The sequence below is a fragment of the Myxine glutinosa genome, chromosome 9 (assembly GCF_964187855.1).
Source record: "Myxine glutinosa chromosome 9, kmMyxGlut1.1, whole genome shotgun sequence".
Taxonomy (NCBI): domain Eukaryota; kingdom Metazoa; phylum Chordata; class Myxini; order Myxiniformes; family Myxinidae; genus Myxine; species Myxine glutinosa.
The window spans coordinates 119,871,692-119,896,460 of NC_136269.1; the positions used below are offsets into that span (position 1 = coordinate 119,871,692).

Genomic DNA, 24,769 nt, shown 5'->3' on the forward strand with positions numbered 1-24,769 from the left:
CCGAAAGCCACGCCTCTCAGCCGAGGTGCGCTTTGGTGGTCACGTGACCGACAGGTGCAAAGGATTATAACCGCACGCGCGGCACGCTTTGGTGGTCACGTGACCAGCCACCCCGGCGCCGTGGTTTTCCCGTCGGTTACGTCACCGGCTGGAGCAAGGAGATTCTGTAGCTGGTCTCGCTTGGGGGACCCATGGGTCGCTACACACGCCCCCCCAGAATGGACTTGATCCAGGAAGGTCAACCTGAGGGGGGTCCGGATGACCCGACCGAAATGACCCCTGGCCAGTCGCTGGGGGGAGGGGGGGGGTCCGGTGTGGTGGCGGGTGGTCGGACGGGGGGTGCAGTGGATGGGGGGCGGCCGTGCCGCGGTGGGAGAGCCAGCCGTGGCGGCTGGCCGACGTCCATGTGGGCCGGCTTGAGGCGGTCCAGCGAAATCCGGTCTGCCCGGCCGCCGATGTTGACGATGAAGGACTTGTTGTCCCGTCGTAGGACCCGGAAGGGTCCGTCGTATGGTGGCCGGAGCGGCCCCCGGTGCGCGTCGTGGCGCACGAAGACGTACTCCGCCGTGCGGAGTGCTGGGGGGACGTAGGATTGGGGGTCGCCGTGGCGGAACGTGGGCACCAGGGCGAAACGTCGGGCGGCCTCCTGGAAGTCCGTGCGCTGGCACGCGGCGGACCAGGGGCTGGTGGCGTCGGGAATGAACTCGCCCGGTACGCAGTGGGCCTGGCCGTACACCAGCTCGGCGGTGGACGCCTGGAGGTCCCGACGAGCTGGCTCGCCGCTCCGGTGAGCTGGCTTGCCGAATCGATCTTGTCGGCCTCCTTGGCGAGGTCGCGGGGGTTCACGATGGTCGTGCCTGCCAGGGCGACCCGTACCTGGGCCGGGAGCTGGCGTAGAAAAAGCTCCCGAAACAGGAAATCCGAGGGGTGCTCGCCAAGCAACGCGAGCATGTAGTCCATGCGTTCGGACGGGCGCGTATCGCCGAGCTCAGGAAGGTCGAGCAGGCATCGTGCGCGCTCAGCCGGGGAGAGGGCGAAAGCGCCCAGAAGAAGTGCCTTAATGGCGTCGTACTTGCCGTCAGCGGGCGGGTTCTGGAGGAAGCTCAGGCAGCGGGCGGCGGTCGCGGAGCCAAGCGCGACGACCACGTAATGGTATTGCGTGGCGTCCTCCGTTATGCTACGCAGGGCGAACTGGGAGTCCGCCTGCGCGAACCAGACGGCGGCATGTGCTTGCCAGAAGGTGGGCAATTTGAGGGACACTGCAGAGTCCATCACGTCGGGGTCACCAGTGAAGAGCAGGGCTCTTGCTTGAGATGGACGAAGTGACGGGCAAGACACAAACTCGTCCGAGAAGATGTTTATTGTAAAAACCAACTCGGGAACTCTGAAAAGCCCGTTTATCGGGCTGCATATATATCAAAACCAGAAAGCACAACCGAAACCGAAAGCCACGCCTCCCAGGCGAGGCGCGCTTTGGTGGTCACGTGACCGACAGGTGCAAAGGATTATAACCGCACGCGCGGCACGCTTTGGTGGTCACGTGACCGGCCACCCCGGCGCCGTGGTTTGCCCGCCGGTTACGTCACCGGCTGGAGCAAGGAGATTCTGTAGCTGGTCTCGCTTGGGGGACCCATGGGTCGCTACAATATATTAAAAATCACACAGGAATAATGATACAACCATGATAGCCAGCCACCATACAATCAATATCTTAGGATGGTACCATCTGTTAAAGTAATCGAACTCACTGTTCCCAGTACATGGAAAGAACCTCCTCAATGTCTCTATAACCATGTCTCTATAACGAAACCGCGAGCGAAGCACAAATCCTGCGCGAGTCAAAATGGCTGACGACCCGGTCTCGGGGCGCACGGCACCGATGAGTCTCTCCTGAATCGATCGCAAAACCTGACATGCAGATTGACCGGTCACAGCGACGACAACTCCGTCGTAGGAATTCCTCTCCCGGAAACCCAAAAGTTCGCTTGTGACTCTGGCTCGCCAACGTTCGCTTCAGAACCCGGAGCAACTCGGTTTTCTTGTCCGACCCCTTCGCTCCGCCCTCCTCTCCTTCTCTTCCTCTTCTTCTTCCGGCTCCCGATCCGGCTTCCTGTCTCTTTTTAACATTAACGCTTTTATCCTTTGCAAACAGTTCATGAACAATAAACCTTTTGAAGACAATAATAGTACATAGAATCAGAAATATTTCAAGTGGAGGAAAACCACAACAACAGAAGTGACGAATCCATAAACACACACACACACACACACACACACACACACACACACACACACACACACACACACACACACACACACACACACACACACACACACACACACACACACACACACACCGAACTCTGCACTGCATTGGTCATTGATTCCCACATGGTGCATGTATGCAAACGATACCATAACTTTAATAGGAACAGTCAGTTCAGTTCCGATTACTTTTACTCTTGTTGTATTCCATATCTATGGTGCAGGATATTTCTCACCTCTAAGCTGTCTGTCTAGCCTGGGTTTGAATCCTGACCCAACAATAAACAGTCAGTTCAGTTCCGATTACTTTTACTCTTGTTGTATTCCATATCTATGGTGCAGGATATTTCTCACCTCTAAGCTGTCTGTCTAGCCTGGGTTTGAATCCTGACCCAACAATAAACTGTCAGTTCAGTGTTTCACAGGCAGGGTGATTCATCAATGTGTGTGCCGTTACTGGTTTAGTTTGTCACTTTTTAATTCATGTTAAAAGTACACTTTGGCTTCCTAATGTCCTTCTCCCAACACATGATATATCTAAAAAGTTCTTCAATTAGGTTCAGAAACTCAAAAGTAAAAGCAAAATTGAATGATTTGTATGTTACTCCCCCCCCCCCCCCCCCCAACCCACGCACCCCTTTTCCCGTCCAATCAGACCCACAGTGCATACATGCTTTTCTATAAGCGCGTGGATAGCAATGAAGATTTGACAAAGGAGCCAAAGTTTGACATCCCTCCTGCCCTTTTGGAGGTATGTTGCCATTATTCCTCTTTCGCTGTTAATTTCCTGGTATCCATGACGGGCGTGCTCTTTTTGACATTTTTTGCATTTTTGTTTTTAGTGGATCTGGCATGATAACATGCAGTTCCTGCAAGACAAGAACATCTTTGAACACACCTACTTTGGGTAAGTGTAAACCTCCACTTCTTATTTCGTATACACCGCAAGACTGTGGCGTCGTATCGGTGGCCGAGCGCTCGGCTGTGCCACTGATGCAGTGCCATCTGTCGGTTGTGGTAGAAATTTGTAATTTGTTCAGGATGCCTGCGCAGCTCGCCTACTCTTCATGAAGGTGACTGTGGGATCTTTAACGTCCACCAACTAATGTCTGCGGACAGGACGCCAAGTTTAACGTCCATCCGAGGGATGGCACACACGTTGACCGAGGGATGGTCGGGATTCAAACCCATGCTCGACAGCTGAGAGGCGAGTGTGCGTACCTATAGGCCATCCTGCCAAGTAAACCTCCCCTGATGTTTAATCACAGATTAGTGGAAGGGGGGGGGGGGAGGAGGGGGGGGGAGGAGGAGGCGTGGGAAGGAGGAGGCGTGGGGGGAGGAGGCGTGGGAAGGGGGAGTGGAGGGGTGGGAGAAGTATAAAACACATGGACACTGCAAGGACTTCCAGGAAATAAGTTGCTATTTCAAAAAAGTGGATCTGGGGTGAATTAGCAGGGGTAGAAAAGATCAAGGCTTTGGATGGGGGAAGATAAGAGATTGTGGTGAACAGCTGTTTTAAAGACCTGGAGGGAGGAGTGGCATTGAAGAGAGTGAGGGAGTTTGTTCCAGAGGCAGGAGAAAAGAGGAATGAAAGAGTGAAGGTGAGCAGAGAGTCTTCATTTTGGCAGTTTAACCAAGGGATTTAACCATAAGAGGGTTGCTGGCAGATCTTGTGCGACCTGTACGAATATTTGGGGGACAGAGCACAGAGAGAGCTGGAGGAGCAAGGCCGGAGATGAGTGGGCTTAGACAACTGCCCGCTCTAAAAATGACTGTCCACTTACCTACTTTCTTTGTATTTGTAAACCTTTTTAAAAAATTTTTGTATACAAGATCGAGGCTCGTGTAAGAGTTATCAATCACAAAAAAAAAGGGGGACACACAAAACATACAAAAAAGGAAGCGGGAGCCAAGATGGGGAGAGAGAAGGAGACACACAAGTACAACAGCAGTGAACAGGGGCATTGGGAGATCTGTGGGAGGGACAGGGCTTGTTGTAGGCGGCATGGGAAGTGGGAAAGGTATAAAACACATGGACACTATGTACTCCATGAAGTACTCCATTTAACATGTACTCCATGAAGTCTTTCATCTTGTAATATCTGAATTGAACATTTTTCTTCTGCAACGCTTTGGCTTGACCTCTCAGAACTTTGTGTCTGGCTTTTGACTGTTTGAATAAATACTTTATGAGATCCCAGGAAGAAAAGCATTTCATAAATGTATTCATTATTACCGTTATATTATTTTGTGGATACAATTATTGCAATGATAGTTTTTCCTTAACGTCATTGTTAAGATTGATTTTGGCGGCTGGGACTAGTCTGTTGAATGTGTTTTCCAGGTTTATGTGGCAGTTATGCAGCTACATCCCAAACACTCTTCCTGATCCAAAGGCTGCCACCTTAATGACAGCCAAGGTGTGTTATGGTGTGAGAACTTTATTCATTTTGGTCTTCCCATGTGAGCCTCAGAATGGTGTGGCTCCTACGACTTTGAATCCTCCATACAGATATTATTTGTTCATCTTCGAGTGTACTTGTCTCACATAATGTATGCACAGCTTGTCCACGAGCCTGAAACGCTCCTGGCCCTTCTTCTTTGAGGTCTAATTAGGTTTGCTCTACATACAATCTAGAGGAATACCTATTGTTACTGCTGGAGTTTATTCTTCATCTCAGGCCATGTGAATGATTGTGCCACTGCCATTTTTCGGATTTATCTCCCTTAAAAATCGTTTTCTCTGCAATGGTTGGACCGATTGAAAGGAAATTTTCGTCATAGGAGCACCTCGGCCTGTAGAATATTTTAATGGTAATTATGACGTCATCGTTCACGTGTTATGGCGCCATCTTGGAAAACCGAAAAACCTTGCGCCTCTATATCTCCAAAAGCACTATGTAGAAAAGATTGATACATGGCTCCTTGTAAAGAACCCTCTATGCAGAATAACATATGTGAATGATGTCATAGGTGCCTCCATTATGATGTCATAATTCGACAAGTGAAAAAACTTCATCGATCAGGATAAAATTTCTTGAGCATCATCCTGGGATAAATTGATTGAGAAAATGAATAATAATGACGTCATTGGTCACGTGGTTCGGCCGACATATTGTTTAAAGAGAAAAGCCTTAAAAACTAATAAAAACCCTTTTTCTCCGAAATGGCTTAAACAGAACAGATCGAGACCAAACATTAAATCCATGACCGCAAAACGTTCGGGGGTGCTGACGTCGTAGGTCACATGGTTTGGGAGCTATAATTTTCTGAAGCATAAACCTTTGAAACCTACCTCCTCCCTCATTTTTCATCACTTAGAGTGGAAACTTCAAACATATGTTCCCCATGTCTGAGTGCTAAAATGACCTTTTGGAATTTGCGATAGGTCACATGGTTTGGCAGCGATTGATTAATTCAACGGGAATCTTTAAAACCTTGTATCTATTAAACCGCTCCATTGATTGACGTGAAACTTTAAGGTAATGTAGAAGGCGTGAAGTGGAATAACTGTATACAATTTTAACTTGATTGGTTTTTCGGTTTGGCAGCCATAACTAATTGAAGGGAAATATTAACAAATATGTTCGCTTGAACCTTCAGTATAACTTGCTTGAACCTTGAAACCTTGAAATATATTCGCTTCATCAGGGCCGAGCGAGCAGGGGCGTGTCGGGGCCTGGTTCGCGCCATTGACCGAGTGGTTCGTACCAACGGGAGCTGTTTTCGGATGACGTGCTGATCTCCTTGGACTTCGCTCCGGACCGACGTGGTGTGGTGCTGACTGGGCCGACGTGGTGTGGTGCTGACCAGGCCGACATGGTGTGGTGCTGACCAGGCCGCCGTGGTGTGGTGCTGACTGGGCCACCCGGGTCTGGTGCTGACCGGGCCGACGTGGTGTGGTGCTGACCGGGCCGACGTGGTGTGGTGCTGACCGGGCCGACGTGGTGTGGTGCTGACCGGGCCGACGTGGTGTGGTGCTGACCGGGCCGACGTGGTGTGGTGCTGACCGGGCCGACGTGGTGTGGTGCTGACTGGGCCGACGTGGTGTGGTGCTGACCGGAATGCCGATGTGGTGTGGTGCTGACCGGACCGTCATGGTGTGGTGCTGATCGGGCCTTCGCAGCCATGGTGCTGACGCCGCACCCCCCCCCCCCCCCCATGTTTTAAACGTTTCAATTCAAACAATTTCCATGTTTTAAACGTTTCCCGGCATGTACCCTGGTTTAGAATAGGTACACCGTATCCCTGCATGTCATACGAGGCGACTAAGATGGTTGGCGTCAGGAAGGGCATCCGGCCATAAAAACATTGCCTCAAATCGAGAACCATGACGATTAGAACTACATATGGGCAGGGTACAGCCCGAAGTGGAGATCGGTTTCTGAGGTTTGGGACATGGAATGTAGGGACAATGACAGGGAGATCAGGAGAAGTGGTGGAAGTATTGATCAGAAGAAGAGTGGACATATGTTGTTTGCAAGAGACGAGATGGAAGGGAAGTGGTGTGAGAATGGTGAAGGGTAGGCAGGGACAGAAATACAAGTTTGTTTGGCAAGGGTGCCCGGAGGGTGTGAATGGTGTTGGTGTCCTGTTTTCTGAGGAGTTTGTAGACAGTGTGGTGAGTGTGACTGGAGTGAGTGATAGGTTGATGATGGTGAAAATGATGATTGGAAAGCTCTTGGTGAACGTCATCTCGGGATATACTCCGCAGGTTGGTCGGAGCGATGAAGAGAAGGACAAGTTCTGGTGTGCGACAGAGAAGCTGATGGAAAACGTGGAAGATGAGGAAGTTGTTGTGGTAGGAGGAGACCTAAATGGACATGTGGGAAGGAGTATGGACGGTTTTGAGGGAGTTCATGGGGGTTACGGATATGGTGTGAGAAATGGAGAAGGTGAAAGGATTTTGGAGTTTGCTGATGGAGCTGGTTTGTTGATTTGTAATACGCAGTTACAGAAAGAGGATAATAAGCTTGTTACATACACGTCAGATGGGTCGACGACAACCGTTGACTACCTGATGGTGCGTAGGCGAGATAGGGGGCACCTCCGGGACACAAAGGTGATCCCGGGGGAGGAGGCTGTTTCACAGCACCACTTGGTTGTCTGTGACATAAGGGTGAAAGGTGCGAGGAGAGCTCAGCGGGTGAAGTACCAACCGAGAATGAAGGTGTGGAGGTTGAAAGAGGTGACAGTAAGGGAGGCATTAAAAGAGAGGTTGAGTAGGATAGAGGATGATGTGGTTGAGCTTGAAAGTGGTTAGATGTCAATGAAAGATAGTCTGTTGGGAGCCGTTGGTGAGGTATGTGGCTGGACAAAACTACCACCGAGGCACTCGGAAACATGGTGGTGGGATGATGAAGTTGGAAAGAGGATTGATGAGAAGAGGAAGAAGGTCAAGGAATGGCAGAAGGCGAAGGGTATGGGAGCAGAAAAAGCAGAGCATGAAAGTTATAAGGCAGCCAAGAAGGCTGCAAAGAAAGAGGTATCAAAGGTGCAGGAGGCATGTAGGAAAATGTTCGGAGAACGCTTGGATTCGGAAGAGGGTCAGAGAGCGGTATTCAGGATTGCAAAGCAGATAGCGAAAGTGAGGTGTGATGTGATGGGGGTGAGTTGCTTGAAGGATGAAGTGGGACAAATCGTTGTGGGCCCAGATGGAATTAAAGGAAGATGGAAAAGATGTATGGAAATGCTGTTGAATACAGAGAATGAATGGGAAGGCAACATAGAGAGTCAACCAGTTTTAGGACAGGCAGAGAAGATAACTGAGAAGGAAGTTGAGGAAGCGATAAAAGCAATGAAGAGTAGAAAAGCGGGAGGGCCGACGGGAGTTGTGGGAGATATGTTGAAGGCAGCAGGAAGTTGGGGTGTGAAGAGAATGACAGAGTTCTGTAATCTGGTGGTGAAAGAAGGTCGCATTCCAGTGAATTGGGAACTGAGTACCCTCGTCCCTCTATAGAAGGGGAAAGGTGACCCTCTGGAGTGTGGCTCGTACCGAGCGATAAGGTTATTGGAGCATGGAATGAAGGTATTGGAAAGGGTGTTGGAGAGGAGGATAAGGAAGAAGGTGAAGATCGACGAAATACAGTTTGGATTTATGCCAGGAAGAGGAACGACAGACGCGCTCTTTATTGTGAGGCAGTTGCAGGAGAAGTACGTGGAGAAGAGGAAGAAGTTGTTTCTTGGGTTTGTTGATCTGGAGAAAGCATTCGATAGGGTTCCACGCAAAGTATTGACATGGGCATTGAGGAAGTTAGGAGTGGAGGAATGGTTGATCAGAGTAGTGATGGCAATGTACAAAAGAGCGCGCACAGCTGTAAGGACGAAGGACGGGAACAGTGGTGAGTTTGAGGTGAAGGTGGGAGTGCGTCAGGGGTCGGTACTAAGTCCACTGCTATTTGTAGCTGTGATGGAGGTGCTGGCTCAGAACGTAAAGGAGGGTTTACCGTGGGAGTTGTTGTATGCAGATGATCTGGTGTTGATTGCGAAAAGTATGGATGGACTGAAGGAAAAGATGAACAAGTGGAAGGAATGTATGGAGACAAAAGGTCTGAAGGTGAATATCGGAAAGACGAAGGTGATGGCAAGTGGTAAAGCATGTGGTGAGGTGGAAAAAATTGGGAAGTGGCCATGTGCTGTGTGCAGGAAGGGTGTCGGAGCGAACTCCATTCAATGTACAATGTGCGCTGAGTGGGTTCATCAAAAATGTAGTGGTCTGAGAGGGTCATTAACCAGTGTGGAAGCTACATTCAAATGTAAGGTGTGCACAGAGGGAGCTGCAGATGGAGGAAATGTTGAGTTGGATCTTGAAGACGGCGTGAAGCTGGAAGGTGTGAAAACATTTTGCTACCTCGGAGACATGCTGAATGGAGAAGATGGATCAGACTCGGCAACGGTTGCTGGAGTGAGATGTGCATGGAAGAAGTTTTGGGAACTGAGAGGCATGCTGATGAGGAGGGGAGTGTTGTTGAAGCTGAAGGGAAAGGTGTATGCTGCATGTGTGAGAAGTGTTATGATTTATGGGAGCGAGACATGGGTAATGAACGTAGAGCAGCATCGAAGGCTGGAAAGGGTGGAAATGCGAATGGTTCGGTGGATGTGTGGAGTATCATTGAGAGAGAGGAAGACAAATGATGAATTGCGAAAGATGATGGGAATAGAGCCTGTGATTGATGCTGTGAAGAGGAACTGGTTGAGATGGTTTGGTCATGTGTTGAGGAAGGATGAAAGTGACTGGTTGAGAAGAGTGATGGAAATGAATGTGGAAGGAAGTAGAGGACGGGGAAGACCGAGAAAGACTTGGCTAAAGATAGTGGAAGAAGAAATGCAGGCAAGGGGGTTAACAAGTGGAGATGCAGAAAATAGGGCGAAATGGAGAAGATTGTCATGGCGACCGCAAGGCTAACTCCGCTCATGCAGGGAAAATGGCCTTAAAATGCATGTTGTTGTTGTTGTTGTTGTATATTCGCTTGAACCACTTGATTGATCAGCATGAAACTTTATAACCTAATGTAGATGTCAATTGGAATAAGTGTTTATAATTTAAACATGATTGGTTGTACGGTTGGTAAGGTAGAAGATGTTGTTGTGTGAAGAAGAAGAAGAAACTCTACAATTTATCTTCTCCAGCCATGTGTCTTTTCGGTGGAGGTTTAATTATGGTGAAAGTGGGGTTTTATGAAAGCAACGTTATATCAAAGCGAGGTTGTATCAAAGCGAGGTTGTATCAAAGCGAGGTTGTATCAAAGCGAGGTTGTATCAAAGCGAGGTTGTATCAAAGCGAGGTTGTATCAAAGCGAGGTTGTATCAAAGCGAGGTTGTATCAAAGCGAGGTTGTATCAAAGCGAGGTTGTATCAAAGCGAGGTTATATCAAACCGAGGTTGTATCAAAGCGAGGTTGTATCAAAGCGAGGTTGTATCAAAGCGAGGTTGTATCAAAGCGAGGTTGTATCAAAGCGAGGTTGTATCAAAGCGAGGTTGTATCAAAGCGGGGTTGTATCAAAGCGGGGTTGTAGCAAAGCGGGGTTGTATCAAGGCGGGGTTGTATCAAGGCGGGGTTGTATCAAGGCGGGGTTGTATCAAGGCGGGGTTGTATCAAGGCGGGGTTGTATCAAGGCGGGGATGTATCACGGCGGGGATGTATCACGGCGGGGTTGTATCACGGCGGGGTTGTATCACGGCGGGGTTGTATCACGGCGGGGTTGTATCAAGGCGGGGTTGTATCACGGCGGGGTTGTATCACGGCGGGGTTGTGTCAAAGCGAGGTTGTGTCAAAGCGAGGTTGTGTCAAAGCGGGGTTGTAGCTAAGCGGGGTTGTATCAAAGCGGGGTTGTATCACGGCGGAGTTGTGGTGGCGGGTGGCCGGGCGGGGGGTGCAGTGGACGGGGGGGCGGCCGCGCCGCGGTGGGAGAGCCAGCCGTAGCGGCTGGCTGACGTCCATGTGGGCCGGCTTGAGGCGGTCCACCGAAATCCGGTCCGCCCGGCCGCCGATGCTGACGACGAAGGACTTGTTGTCCCGTCGTAGGACCCGGAAGGGTCCGTCGTATGGTGGCCGAAGCGGCCCCCGGTGCGCGTCGTGGCGCACAAAGACGTACTCCGCCGTGCGAAGTGCTGGGGGGACGTAGGATTGGGGGTCGCCGTGGCGGGACGTGGGCACCGGGGCGAAATGTTGGGCGGCCTCCTGGAAGTCCGTGCGCTGGCGCGCGGCTGGCCAGGGGCTGGTGGCGTCGGGCACGAACTCGCCCGGGACACGGAGGGCCTGGCCGTACACCAGCTCGGCGGTGGACGCCTGGAGGTCCTCCTTTGGAGCCGTGCGGAGGCCCAAAAGGACCCACGGGAGCCGGTCGGCCCAGCCGTCGTCCTGGAGGCCGGCCATGAGTGCGGCCTTCATGGAGCGGTGGAACCGCTCGCACAACCCGTTGGCCTGGGGGTGGTAGGCCATGGTGCGGTGCAGGGTAACGCCCAACATGCGGGCGACCGCGCCCCACAGTTCGGACGTGAACTGTGGACCGCGGTCCGACGAGATGTCCGCCGGTGCGCCGAAACGCGCGACCCAGGTGGCGATGAATGCCTGGGCCACGTCGGCGGTGGTGGTGGAGGCGAGGGGCACGGCCTCCGGCCACCTGGTGGTCCTGTCCACCATGGTAAGCAGGTGGGTGAACCCCTGCGATGGGGGAAGGGGACCCACCAGGTCCACGCGGACGTGGTCGAAACGTCGCTCGGGCACGGTGAAAGGAGCCAGCGGAGCCTGGGTGTGACGGTGAACCTTGGCCCGCTGGCTGGGTGTGCAGGCGTTGGCCCAGTCGCGGACGTCCCGTCGCAACCCGTGCCAGATGAAACGTGCCGACACCAGCCTCTGGGACGCCTTCCGGCCCGGGTGAGAGAGGCCGTGGAGCGAAGCAAAAATGCGACGCCGCCAGGTGACCGGCACAACGGGGCGAGGTCGGCCTTGGGAGACGTCACAAAGCAGGACCGTGGCCGCGAAGGGGACGTCAGCCAAGCGGAGGCCCGTGTCCGCCACCCGGAGCGCCTGCACCGTGCCGTCGGTGGCCTGGTCCGTCGCCATCAGGGCGAAATCGACGCCGAGGTGGACGGCGTTGGCGCCGGCTCGAGAAAGGCAGTCGGCCACGGCGTTGTCCTTTCCGGCGACGTGCCGGATGTCCGTGGTGTATTCCGACACGGCGGAGAGGTGGCGCTGCTGGCGGGCCGACCACGGCTCCGTGACCTTGGCCATGGCGAAAATCAATGGCTTGTGGTCGACAAAGGCCATGAACGGGCGGCCCTCCAGGAGGTGGCGAAAATGGCAGACGGCCAGGTACAGCCCGAGGAGCTCGCGGTCGAAAGTGCTGTACTTCAACTCGTTGGGCAGGAGTTGCCGGCTGAAGAACGCGAGCGGCTGCCAGGCCCCGTTTACCCATTGTTCATGAACCGCGCCCACGGCGTAGTCGGAGGCGTCCGTGGTGAGGGCGATGGGAGCATGGGGTACCGGGTGGGCCAGCAGCGTGGCGTTGGCGAGGGCCCGTTTCGCGCCGGTGAAAGCAGCGTCCATGTCCGTGGACCAGACGACGTCGCGCTTCGCCGGCTGGCCGCGGAGGGCGGTGTACAAGGGCCGCCTGAGTTGCTCAGCTCGGGGCACGAAGCGGTGATAAAAGTTCACCATCCCGAGGAACTCCTGCAGCGCCTTGACGGAGCGGGGGCGCGGGAAAGCGGCGATGGCCTCGACTTTGGCCGGTAGCGGCACGGCGCCGTTCCGGGTGATGCGGTGGCCCAAAAAGTCGATCGTCGCCGCACCAAAGTGACATTTGGCCGGGTTGACGATCAAGCCGTGCTCGCTGAGGCGGCCGAACAGCGTCCGGAGGTGGAGGAGGTGCTCGGCTCTGGACGTGCTGGCGACGAGGATGTCGTCCAGGTAGGTAAAGAGGAACGGCAAGTCGCGCAGCACGCCGTCCATCAGGCGCTGGAACGCCTGTGCCGCGTTTTTGAGGCCGAAGGGCATCCGGAGGAATTCGAAGAGGCCGAAGGGTGTAATAACGGCCGTCTTCGGGATGTCGGCCGGGCGGACGGGCACCTGGTGGTACCTCCGAATCAGGTCCACTTTTGAAAAAATGGTCCGCCCCGCCAACCGGGCGGAAAAATCCTGGATGTGCGGGACGGGGTACCTGTCGGGGGTAGTGGCGTCGTTGAGGCGGCGGTAGTCGCCGCATGGCCGCCATCCGCCCCCCGGCTTCGGGACGATGTGCAGCGGCGAGGCCCAGGCGCTGTCGGAGCGCCGCACGATGCCGAGGCGCTCCAGCGCGGCGAACTCGGCCTTGGCGACGGCGAGTTTGGCTGGGTCGAGACGGCGAGCTCGGGCGTACACCGGCGGGCCCGTAGTGGGAATATGATGCTCGATGCCGTGACGCACCGCGACCGACGTTTTTGGCCGTCGCGTGAGGGCCTGGAACTCCGCGAGGAGACGTGCGAAGTCGTCCGCCAACGGGAGGACGCAGGAAAGCTCGTTGGGCGCGGAACGGCTCAAGGCGCACGCCAGCGAGCTGAAAGTTTCGGCGTTGAAGAGACGCCGGCGTTTAACGTCGACCAGCAGCCCATGGGCGCAAAGGAAATCGGCACCGAGCAAAGCCATGGGGACGTCCGCCGTCACGAACTCCCAGCGAAAGAGCTGGCTGCCGAAGCGGAGGGCAACGGTGCGTGGGCGGAAGGTGCGGATGGCGGAGCCGTTGGCCGCGATTAAGGAGGGGCCGCAAATGGCGGCCCGCCTGTCCTCCGCCGAAGCGGGAATGACGCTCAGCTGAGCGCCGGTGTCGCAGAGAAAACGCCGCCCCGACGCTTGGTCCGCGATGAATAGCAGGCTTCCGGAACGGCCGGCGCTCATGGCTGGTATTGAGCGCCGGCCCGACCGTTTCCCGACTTGCCGAACGTGCACGGGGGTGGACATGATTGGACCCGCCGCCCGAACCTGGCGTGGAAATAACACCAGGCCGGGTCTGGCGGGGGTTCCGGTCGACGCGTCGGGACCGGGCGACGCGGTGTCGCCGCTGCCAGTCGCGCCGGCCCGGCGGCCTCCGGGAAGGAAGCTGCGTCGCGGGCGTCGGGCGGTGGGTGGGAAACTGCGCCGCGGGTACCGACTGGGCGGCGGGCGTGCTCCCGGCAGCCACCCCGACGAGCTGGCTCGCCGCTCCGACGAGCTGGCTTGCCGAATAGATCTTGTCGGCCTCCCTGGTGAGGTCGCGGGGGTTCGCGATGGTCGTGCTTGCCAGGGCGACCCGTACCTGTGCCGGGAGCTGGCGGAGAAAAAGCTCTCGGAAAAGGAAATCCGAGGGGTGCTCGCCGAGCAACGCGAGCATGTAGTCCATACGTTCGGACGGGCGCGTATCGCCGAGCTCAGGAAGGTCGAGCAGGCGTCGTGCGCGTTCAGCCGGGGAGAGGGCGAAAGCGCCCAGAAGAAGTGCCTTGATGGCGTCGTACTTGCCGTCAGCGGGCGGGCTCTGGAGGAGGCTCAGGCAGCGGGCGGCGGTCACGGAGCCGAGCGCGGCGACCATGTAATGGTATTTAGTGGTGTCCTCCGTAATGCCACGCAGGGCGAACTGGGAGTCCGCCTGAGCGAACCAGACGGCGGCATGTGCTTCCCAGAAAGTGGGCAATTTGAGGGACACTGCCGTGTCCATCGCGTGTCGTAAACTCGGGGTCACCAGTGAAGGAGCAGTGCTCCTGCTTGAGACGGACGAAGTGACGGACAAGACACAAACTCGTCCGAGAAGATGTTTCATGTATAATCAACTCGGGAACTCTGAAAACCCGTTTATCGGGTTCGCATACATATAATCCAAGCCAAAAAGCATACGTCAGAACCAAAGCCACGCCTCTCAGGCGAGGCACGCTTTGGTGGTCATGTGACCGACAGGTGCAAGCAATTATAACCTCGGCGCCGCGGTTTGTCCGCCGGTTACGTCACCGGCTGGGGCAAGGAGATTATGTTGCTGGTCTCGAGCTTTGGGGGACCCATGGGTCGCTACAATGTAATCCTTTTTTAAAAACATAATCTTGAAGGCTTTGTCATTCTGCATCAGTGGGCATGTAGAACAAATGATGGAACAATGGATGTTAATAGAAGAGTATTAACCTTGATGCTTTTGTGTGATCAAATCTTATCGTACCTTGGATAAACGAGTTGCAGTCTGTTAGTAAATGTGTTGAGTATATTAGTTAGTTTACCTCTGCTTACATCACCTCTGTTTTTACAGCTAACTACATCGTTTGTCTTGGAAACTTTCATTCATTCCAAGGAGAAAGTGAGTACATTTTGCCGTTCTTTTGTCTGTGCTTGTGTCTTGATACACATTCCGATGTACCTGTACTCCACTTTCCATGCCCTTTCTTCCCACATCCCTCATCTTTTTAGGAGAACGGTCTTTGTCTGATCTACTGGACTAACATTAGCTTATCCCCGACTAATATCAACAGGTGTATTGGATCTCTGCCATTGAATGTCTGCTTTTATTTTTGTCTAAAAAATACTTAATCACGAGGTGACTTTGAATATGGAAGGAGATTGCATGTGGCGGGATGTAATCGGTGCTGATATATCATATTGCTTGCCTTCTTTCCTTGTACACATGGTGAATATCAATTTTCCAATTCTCCAATAATAAGACAATGTATGGCTGTCAGTGTGTGTCTGTGTGTGCGTGCGTGCGTCCTTGATAACTCCAAGACCATGAAACCAATTGGCCCGAAACTTTGCATGCATATTAAGCAAACTCCAAGGGAGGGTATCAATGAAAACTGGGTGTTTGGGTGTGTTTAAACACCCTGTTTGAAGATAATGTATGGGGTGTTGCCAAAAATAGAAAAACCCCAAAATAAGCCTTACCAAAATGATGTTGCACCATATTGGTCAGCCCACTGTCACATTGCTGGGTTTTTAAGCTGACATTTTGTTTTGGCCTATTCAAACATGCCTTGGCTTGGAAACACGATCTTCTCTCAAGGACTAATTGAAGTACACAATCGAAATCTTTCCGGGTTTGAGGAGCGGATCTCATGAACTAAATAAGTGCCAAAATCTGGAGTGAAGTCATAAAATTTTAAGAAATCAGCAATTCTTAGAACTAGGCATATTAATTTATTTCTTTCATTTATTTTAGAAATGCTGTCATCCTTCCTTTTGCTCTGTCGTCTTAATTCATACCTCTACAGGATAGGCTGTCATTCTACTGGGATCTGCGATACTTGAACGAAGCATGAAGAGTTGAACCATCTGTTTTTAAAATTCCCTCAATATGACGGACCCAGATTTCAGTCTATTTAAAAGTTTTAAAGAAGTGGGGTTTGGCGTGTCGGATCTGCCGAACATTTTCAGCCATTTAAACCAGAAACAATCAGTTTGCTATCCTTTGCCAAGCCAGCCGTTCGTTGTCATCCTGTTCATTGGAGCACTACCTTGAGTGCTTAATTCACTTGGCGAGCGCTCTTCAAGCTTATTGGTAATGAAACACCCATGAGAACACATCCTCCTGCTCCCTCTCCCTGTCCTCGTACTCCCCGCTCACCCCTCCTCCTTCTCTCCACTCACCCTTATTATTCTCCCGCACTCACCCCTCCTCCTCCTTACTAACCCCTCCACCTCCTGCTCCCCTCTCACCCCTCCTCCTGCTTCCCTGTCACCCTTCCTCCTGCTGCCCTCTCACCCTCCTCCAGCTGATCCCTGCTCACCCCTCCTACTGATCCCCACTCATCCCTTCTCCTGATCCCCTCTCACCCTTCCTCCTGATCCCCGCTCACCACTCCTGCTCCCTCCTCATGCTCTGCCACCTCCTCCTGCTCCCTCTCCCCATCCTCCTGCTCCCTGCTCACCACTCCTACTGCTCCATGCTCACCCCTCCTCCTCCCTGCTCAACCCTCCCCCAGCTCCTCTCACCCTTCCTCCTGACTCCTGCTTTCTGCTCATGCTCTGCCACCTCCTCCCTGCTCCCTCTCCTTGTCCTCTTGCTCCGGACTAGTAATCCCAGCGTTTTTCATTATAAACTTTACTGTTTTAATTCAACTGGATGAATAATAACAATGTGCATCGACGTGTGTGTGTGTGTGTGTGTGTGTGTGTGTGTGTGTGTGTGTGTGTGTGTGTGTGTGTGTGTGTGTGTGTGTGTGTGTGTGTGTGTGTGTGTGTGTGTGTGTGTGTGTGTTGTATATACGTATGTATATATTGTTATGCCTCCACCTCCACCTATATGTATATATTGCTATGTTATCATGGGTTCGGGGAGAGAGTCGGAAACGTCACCGTTCATGTTCAGAAATGTGTAACGCTCACTACTTAGCTCATTGCGTACATTAGGTAGTTGTTTTTTGCAAATGTACCACTCGTAGTTGCAAAATTATTTCTTTAAAATTGTGACCTTTGTTGAATTCTCTATGAGCCTTGACCTTGCTTGCAAAAATATAACAATTCTGCTTCAAATTCCTCAGGTATTAATGGATTGATGATAGATTTTTTTCTTTCCTGTCTTTCATCTCAGCCAACAATGCTGCAATGGATTGAACTACTGACGAAACAATTCAACAACAGCCAAGCCGCCTGTGAAGTGAGTTACAAGGAAGCAGAATGTATAAAAGGAGGCCGGTCGGCCCAGGTCACCGGAATAATCCACCGGCTCGACGGACATGCCCACCGGTCCATGCGCATTTGCACGTCGTGCGGGTTGGGGTTGATTTTTCAGCACTGTCTTGTTTTTGCGAATGTATAGTCTTTATGGAATGTGAAAAAGGTAATTTTGACCTGATGTGTCCATCAGAACCCCATTCTAGCAAGCCTGTATTTACCTTCCTTGAACTTATGCTCTTTGCCCCATTTATCCTATGAATTAGTGTGGAAAAGAAACTTATCTTTCACCTTCAATGAACTCTGTCCTTACAAGTTCCATATGTAAAGATTTTTACACGGGGTAGTGAAATTGAGCAGAAAATGGAATTACATTGGGAGGGCATGAGAGTATAAAGGAAGGGGTGGGGGGAGAGATTCCATCAAAGTAAAACATTTAATTGTTTTTATGTGCATCACATTTTCTTTCTTATTTGTGATTGTACGTTTTATATTTGACTACATCTTAGGCAGAGGTTTCTTTGCTCGGATTTAAAAGAAAGGAGATATGAATTTAATTTTTTTTTCAAACGCAGGAATGGGACCGTTAATATGAAGGATGTGATGTGCTAACCTTTTGCTGCTACTTTGGAGGCTTTCTTGGAGATGTGCTCGAGTCAAACTGGCTTATGGCCGTTCGTTTCACCAAAAAGGTTTCATTTGCAAGGCCCTCTTTCAAAGGCTCGTGCGCAACTTGGCCAGGACTCTTCCAAAAGTGAGGGCACAACTTGGTCAGGCCTCCTCCAAAAGCAATGGCACAACTTGGTTAGGCCTCGTCCAAAAATGAGAGCACAACTTGGCCAGGCCTCTTTCAAAAGCGAGGGCACAATTTGGCCAGGACTCTTTCAAAAGCGAGGGCACAACTTGGTCAGGCCTCCTCCAAAAGCGAGGGCACAACTTGGTCAGGCCTCCTCCAAAAGCGAGGGCACAACTTGGTCAGGCCTCCTCCAGAAGCAATGGCACAACTTGGTTAGGCCTCGTCCAAAAATGAGAGCACAACTTGACCAGGCCTCTTTCATAAGTGAGGGCATAACTTGGCCAGGCCTCCTCCAAAAGCAATGGCACAACTTGGTTAGGCCTCGTCCAAAAATGAGAGCACAACTTAGCCAGGCCTCTTTCAAAAGCGAGGGCACAACTTGGTCAGGCCTCTTCTAAAAGCGAGGGCACAACTTGGTTAGGCCTCGTCCAAAAATGAGAGCACAACTTGGCCAGGCCTCTTTCATAAGTGAGGGCATAACTTGGCCAGGCCTCCTCCAAAAGCAATGGCACAACTTGGTTAGGCCTCGTCCAAAAATGAGAGCACAACTTGGCCAGGCCTCTTTCAAAAGCGAGGGCACAACTTGGCCAGGCCTCTTTCAAAAGCGAGGGCACAACTTGGTCAGGCCTCCTCCAAAAGCGAGGGCACAACTTGGTCAGGCCTCCTCCAAAAGCGAGGGCACAACTTGGTCAGGCCTCCTCCAAAAGCAATGGCACAACTTGGTTAGGCCTCGTCCAAAAATGAGAGCACAACTTAGCCAGGCCTCTTTCAAAAGCGAGGGCACAACTTGGTCAGGCCTCTTCTAAAAGCGAGGGCACAACTTGGTGAGGTCTCTTCCAAAGGGAACCTAAATACTTTGCCAAATTTTTCTCACTTTATAGACATGGTGAATGCGATGGTTAGATGTTTAGTTTACTAGTCGGGGAAACATCACTACCTGGGAAATACCACGCGTGCAAGTGTTTTGAAAAATCCTCATGCTGTTAATTTGGCACCTTCTAAAATCTAACGGCAGGACTGAAACAATGACCCCAAGATTTATTTCTCACATTTTTTTATCTACTGTGCACTTCCATAAATTTTTGTTATTTTCAATGGGCTAATGAAGCATTAACTGTTTTTAGTTCTTAGGTACACCGTGCAATGATATTAACAAGTTCTGTTTATTGCACTGTTCTTGCAGTGGTTCTTGGACCAGATGGCCCACAACGATTGGTGGCCGATGGAAATACTCATCAAATGTCCCAACCAGATCGTGCGGCAGGTTCGTAGAGAAGGAAACCATCCTCTGCTCTTTTCTTTCACATCGGCATTTTCTTCTGTGTTGATGACGCATCAACCATTATGTAGGTTTAGTGCCATTAGTCAATTTTGAATAATAATAAATAAATAAATTAAAAAAAAAAATTAGTCAATTTTGAATGTTGGTGGTGATTTGAAGGAAGACTTGTGTTGTTGTTGAATTGAAGGATCAAAAATGTAAGGATCTGCTACTCCTCCACCAACCCCCCTTTTTGTGCAGATGTTCCAGAGATTGTGTATTCACGTTATTCAGCAGTTACGTCCATCAAACTCCCACGTCTACTTGCAGCCTGTCTCTGACTCCACGTGAGCAGCACTTTGGACCTTGCTTGCACCATCATTAGACTTTTTAACTCAACTGGACTATGTCCAGCTGAGTTTTTGTCGACACCCAGTGTCCGTCGTCCATCTGTCGTCTGTCTGTCTGTCGGTCTGTCGTCTGTAAACAATTCGACGTCTACGCTCTAAAAGTCACAAATATTGATTATATTTGATGAAACTTGTTATGCAGCATCTTTAAGACATAAACTAGTTTGGGATTGCATTTGGGCATTGCACGCCCAAAAATGGGTGCGGCAGGGCGGCCATATTGAAAAAGCAATTTTTGTAATATATTTTTAGCACATATAAATTATATAGTTTGTGGTTCTATTATGCATATTCTAACCATATTGATATAGACCAGTTGAGTTCAGGTTCCCTGGAAACTCTCTAGTTTTGTGGTTGGGGGTGGGGGTGGTATTGTGAAACAAAAAGTTATTCGCAGCGAGCTGATGTATTGAATATTCAAATGAATACGTTTCTTGCGCAGTTCCGAGGATCCAGCTGTTCCGTTAAAGGAGCTCGGTCTCAGGTCATGTGTCACTCGCTTCATTGAGACACTCAGGCACATAATGGAACCGACGACACATCATGGGGTTCGGCCGCACAGTCGCCATCTCACGGAGTATTTTGCTTTCTTCTTCGACTTTGCCAAGATGGGAGAAGAGGAGGTGAGCCTGACGTGGCTATCATGTCATTTGTCGACCTTTTGAATTGATCGAGTTAAATGCCTGATAATCAGCAAGATTGCATTTTGGGATCTCACTTATATTAGATTCTGAAAGCTGTGGCGTGCTACATAAAGCACCATACCTGAGTGGCACCGTGACGAGCAATCTTATCGTTGCAATTGTTTTCTTTTAAATTATTCTGGGCCAGCAAGATAGCCTAGACGTATGCACCATCACCTCTGACCTGTCTACCTTGGGCTGCTCCATTGTTCCAGCAACTCCTTCATTTCTGGACAGTATCCTTCAATCATAAGCGTTTTTACCACGCCGAACGTGGCTGTGTTGGCTTAACCAGGCGATGTAAAACGTCTTCCTCCGAGTTTGGGAAAATGTGGGACATTGCATCAATTAAAAATACCATTGTATAGATCATTTGAGGCAAACAAATCCTCCTCCTTAGACTCCAACAGGCCACGGGCTTTGCATTTTCACCTAAGGTGCTGCATTGTTTATAGCCTGTGGTTTTTTTGCTCCCCTCCCCCCCCCCCCCCTCCCTCCCCTTTAACAGTCCACAGCCCACCACATGATGTAATGTAATTACAATTTCCATTCCTTGACTATATAGGAGACTCAGTGCATAACAGTTAGAGTCCGCTCTGAGACTGGGAGGTCGGTGGTTTTAACTCCGGCCAATTCATACCAAAACTTTAGAAATGGTACCTGCTGCTTCCTTGCTTGACGCTAAGCATTTAAAAAGGATAGAGCTCGGTCAAATAAGCAACCACATGTTGGCAACCATTGCACAGGTTTTTCCGGCTGCATCATGGAGGGTTGGCGTCAGGAAGGGCATCCGGCCATAAAAACATTGCCTCAAAAAGAGAACCATGACAATTACAACTACATGTGGGCAGGGTACAGCCCGAAGTGGAGATCGGTTTCTGAGGTTTGGGACATGGAATGTAGGGACAATGACAGGGAGATCAGGAGAAGTGGTGGAAGTATTGGTCAGAAGAAGAGTGGACATATGTTGTGTGCAAGAGACGAGATGGAAGGGAAGTGGTGTGAGAATGGTGAAGTGTAGGCAGGGACAGAAATACAAGTTTGTGTGGCAAGGGTGCCTGGAGGGCGTGAATGGTGTTGGTGTCCTGTTTTCTGAGGAGTTTGTAGACAGTGTGGTGAGTGTGACTGGAGTGAGTGATAGGTTGATGATGGTGAAAATGATGATTGGAAAGCTCTTGGTGACCGTCATCTCGGGATAGGCTCCGCAGGTTGGTCGAAGCGATGAAGAGAAGGACAAGTTCTTGTGTGCGATAGAGAAGCTGATGGAAAATGTGAAAGATGAGGAAGTTGTTGTGGTAGGAGGAGACTTAAATGGACATGTAGGAAAGAGTATGGATGGTTTTGACGGAGTTCATGGGGCTTACGGATATGGTGTGAGAAATGGAGAAGGTGAAAGGATTTTGGAGTTTGCTGATGGAGCTGATTTGTTGATTTGTAATACTCAGTTCCAGAAAGAGGATAATAAGCTTGTTACATACACGTCAGGTGGGTCGACGACAACCATTGACTACCTGATGGTGCGTAGGCGAGATAGGCGGCACCTCCTGGACACAAAGGTGATCCCGGGGGAGGAGGCTGTTTCACAGAACCACTTGGTTGTCTGCGACGTAAGGGTGAAAGGTGCGAGGAGAGCTCGGCGGGTGAAGTACCAACCGAGAATGAAGGTGTGGAGGTTGAAAGAGGTGACAGTAAGGGAGGCATTAAAAGAGAGGCTGAGTAGGGTCGAGGATGATGTGGTTGAGCTTGAAAGTGGTTGGATGTCAATGAAAGCTAGTCTGTTGGGAGCCGTTGGTGAGGTATGTGGATGGACAAAAGGACCACCGAGGCACTCGGAAACATGGTGGTGGGATGATGAAGTTGGAAAGAGGATTGACGAGAAGAGGAAGAAGTTCAAGGAGTGGCAGAAGGCGAAGGGTACGGGAGCAGAAACAGCAGAGCATGAAAGTTATATGGCAGCCAGGAAGGCTGCAAAGAAAGAGGTAGCAAAGGCGCAGGAGGCATGGAGGAAAATGTTCGGAGAACGCTTGGATTCAGAAGAGGGTCAGAAAGCAGTATTCAGGATTGCAAAGCAGATAGCGAAAGAGAGGTGTGATGTGATGGGGGTGAGTTGCTTGAAGGATGAAGTGGGACAAATCGTTGTCGACCCAGATGGAATGAAAGGAAGATGGAAAAGATATATGGAAATGCTGTTGAACACAGAGAATGAATGGGATGGCAACATAGAGAGTAACCCAGTTTTAGGACCGGCAGAGAAGATAACTGAGAAGGAAGTTGAGGAAGCGATAAAAGCAATGAAGGGTAGGAAAGCGGGAGGGCCGACGGGAGTTGTGGGAGATATGGTGAAGGCAGCAGGAAGTTGGGGTGTGAAGAGAATGACAGAGATCTGTAATCTGGTGGTGAAAGAAGGCCGCATTCCAGTGGATTGGGAACTGAGTACCCTCGTCCCTCTATACAAGGGGAAAGGTGACCCTCTGGAGTGTGGCTCGTACCGAGCGATAAAGTTATTGGAGCATGAAATGAAGGTATTGGAAAGGGTGTTGGAGAGGAGGATAAGGAAAAAGTGAAGATCGACGAAATGCAGTTTGGATTCATGCCAGGAAGAGGAACGACAGACGCGCTTTTCATTGTGAGGCAATTGCAGGAGAAATACATGGAGAAGAGGAAGAAGTTGTTTCTTGGGTTTGTTGATCTGGAGAAAGCATTCGATCAGGTTCCACGCAAAGTATTGACATGGGCATTGAGGAAGTTAGGAGTGGAGGAATGGTTGATCAGAGTAGTGATGGCAATGTACAAAAGAGCGCGCACAGCTGTAAGGACGAAGGACGGGAACAGTGGTGAGTTTGAGGTGAAGGTGGGAGTGCATCAGGGGTCGGTACTAAGTCCACTACTATTTGTAGCTGTGATGGAGGTGCTGGCTCAGAACGTAAAGGAGGGTTTACCGTGGGAGTTGTTGTATGCAGATGATCTGGTGTTGATTGCGGAAAGTATGGATGGACTGAAGGAAAAGATGAACACGTGGAAGGAATGTATGGAGACAAAAGGTCTGAAGGTGAATATCGGAAAGACGAAGGTGATGGCAAGTGGTAAAGCATGTGGTGAGGTGGAAAGAACTGGGAAGTGGCCCTGTGCTGTATGTAGGAAGGGTGTCGGAGTGAACTCCATTCAGTGTACAATGTGCGCTGAGTGGGTTCATCAAAAATGTAGTGGTCTGAGAGGGTCATTAACCAGTGTGGCAGCTACATTCAAATGTAAGGTGTGCACAGAGGGAGCTGCAGATGGAGGAAATGCTGAGTTGGATCTTGGAGACGTCGTGAAGCTGGAAGGTGGGAAAACATTTTGCTTCCTCGGAGACATGCTGAATGGAGAAGGTGGATCAGACTCGGCAACGGTTGCTCGAGTGAGATGTGCATGGAAGAAGTTTCGGGAATTGAGTGGCGTGCTGATGATGAGGGGAGTGTCGTTGAAGCTGAAGGGAAAGGTGTATGCTGCATGTGTGAGAAGTGTTATGATTTATGGGAGCGAGACATGGGTAATGAACGTAGAGCAGCAACGAAGGTTGGAAAGGGTGGAAATGCGAATGGTTCGACGGATTTGCGGAGTATCGTTGAGAGAGAGGAAGACAAATGATGAATTGCGAAAGATGATGGGAATAGAGCCTGTGATTGATGCTGTGAAGAGGAACAAGTTGAGATGGTTTGGTCATGTGTTGAGGAAGGATGAAAGTGACTGGTTGAGAAGAGTGATGGAAATGAATGTAGAAGATGGGGAAGACCGAGAAAGACTTGGCTAAAGATGGTGGAAGAAGAAATGCGGGCAAGGGGGTTAACAAGGAGAGATGCAGAAAATAGGGCAAAATGGAGAAGATTGTCATGGGGACCGCAAGGCTCACCCCCGCTCTAGCAGGGAAAATGGCCTTTAAAATGCATGTTGTTGTTGTTGTTGTATCATGGAGGCGCTTTAATAGCTTCATTGACAGATGTCTTGGGCACGATTATAAATGGTGTGGATGAGCAATTATTTTAAACACCAATGTTAACCAGAGGCAGCACGAGTCAAATGTCATCTTCAAAATGATAAAACAATGTGAAGCATCTCAGTTGATTCCCAAGAATAAATTGGCCTTTTCCATTGCCATAATTGGGTGACTCCTTGAACTGAACGGAACAATGTCTTTCCATTCAGACTTGCACGTTTTTCCCTCATCAGGAAAGACCTTTTGCATAGGCCGTTTCAACTGCGATGACTGTACTTTGTAAA

At 50.8% G+C, this 24,769-nt stretch overlaps 1 protein-coding gene across 5 annotated transcripts in view; it reads left to right on the plus strand.

The window, feature by feature from the left end:
• USP34 (ubiquitin specific peptidase 34) overlaps positions 1-24,769 on the plus strand; it is a 235,166-nt gene that overhangs the window by 157,794 nt on the left and 52,603 nt on the right. For all 5 annotated transcript variants that reach the window (XM_068128379.2, XM_068128382.2, XM_068128381.2 and 2 more), the window contains exons 53-60: positions 2,921-3,016; positions 3,108-3,172; positions 4,610-4,685; positions 15,006-15,053; positions 17,280-17,345; positions 19,342-19,422; positions 19,681-19,766; positions 20,272-20,452. In XM_068128379.2, the coding sequence (XP_067984480.2) occupies positions 2,921-3,016; positions 3,108-3,172; positions 4,610-4,685; positions 15,006-15,053; positions 17,280-17,345; positions 19,342-19,422; positions 19,681-19,766; positions 20,272-20,452 (699 nt within the window). The remainder of the gene's footprint in view (positions 1-2,920; positions 3,017-3,107; positions 3,173-4,609; positions 4,686-15,005; positions 15,054-17,279; positions 17,346-19,341; positions 19,423-19,680; positions 19,767-20,271; positions 20,453-24,769) is intronic.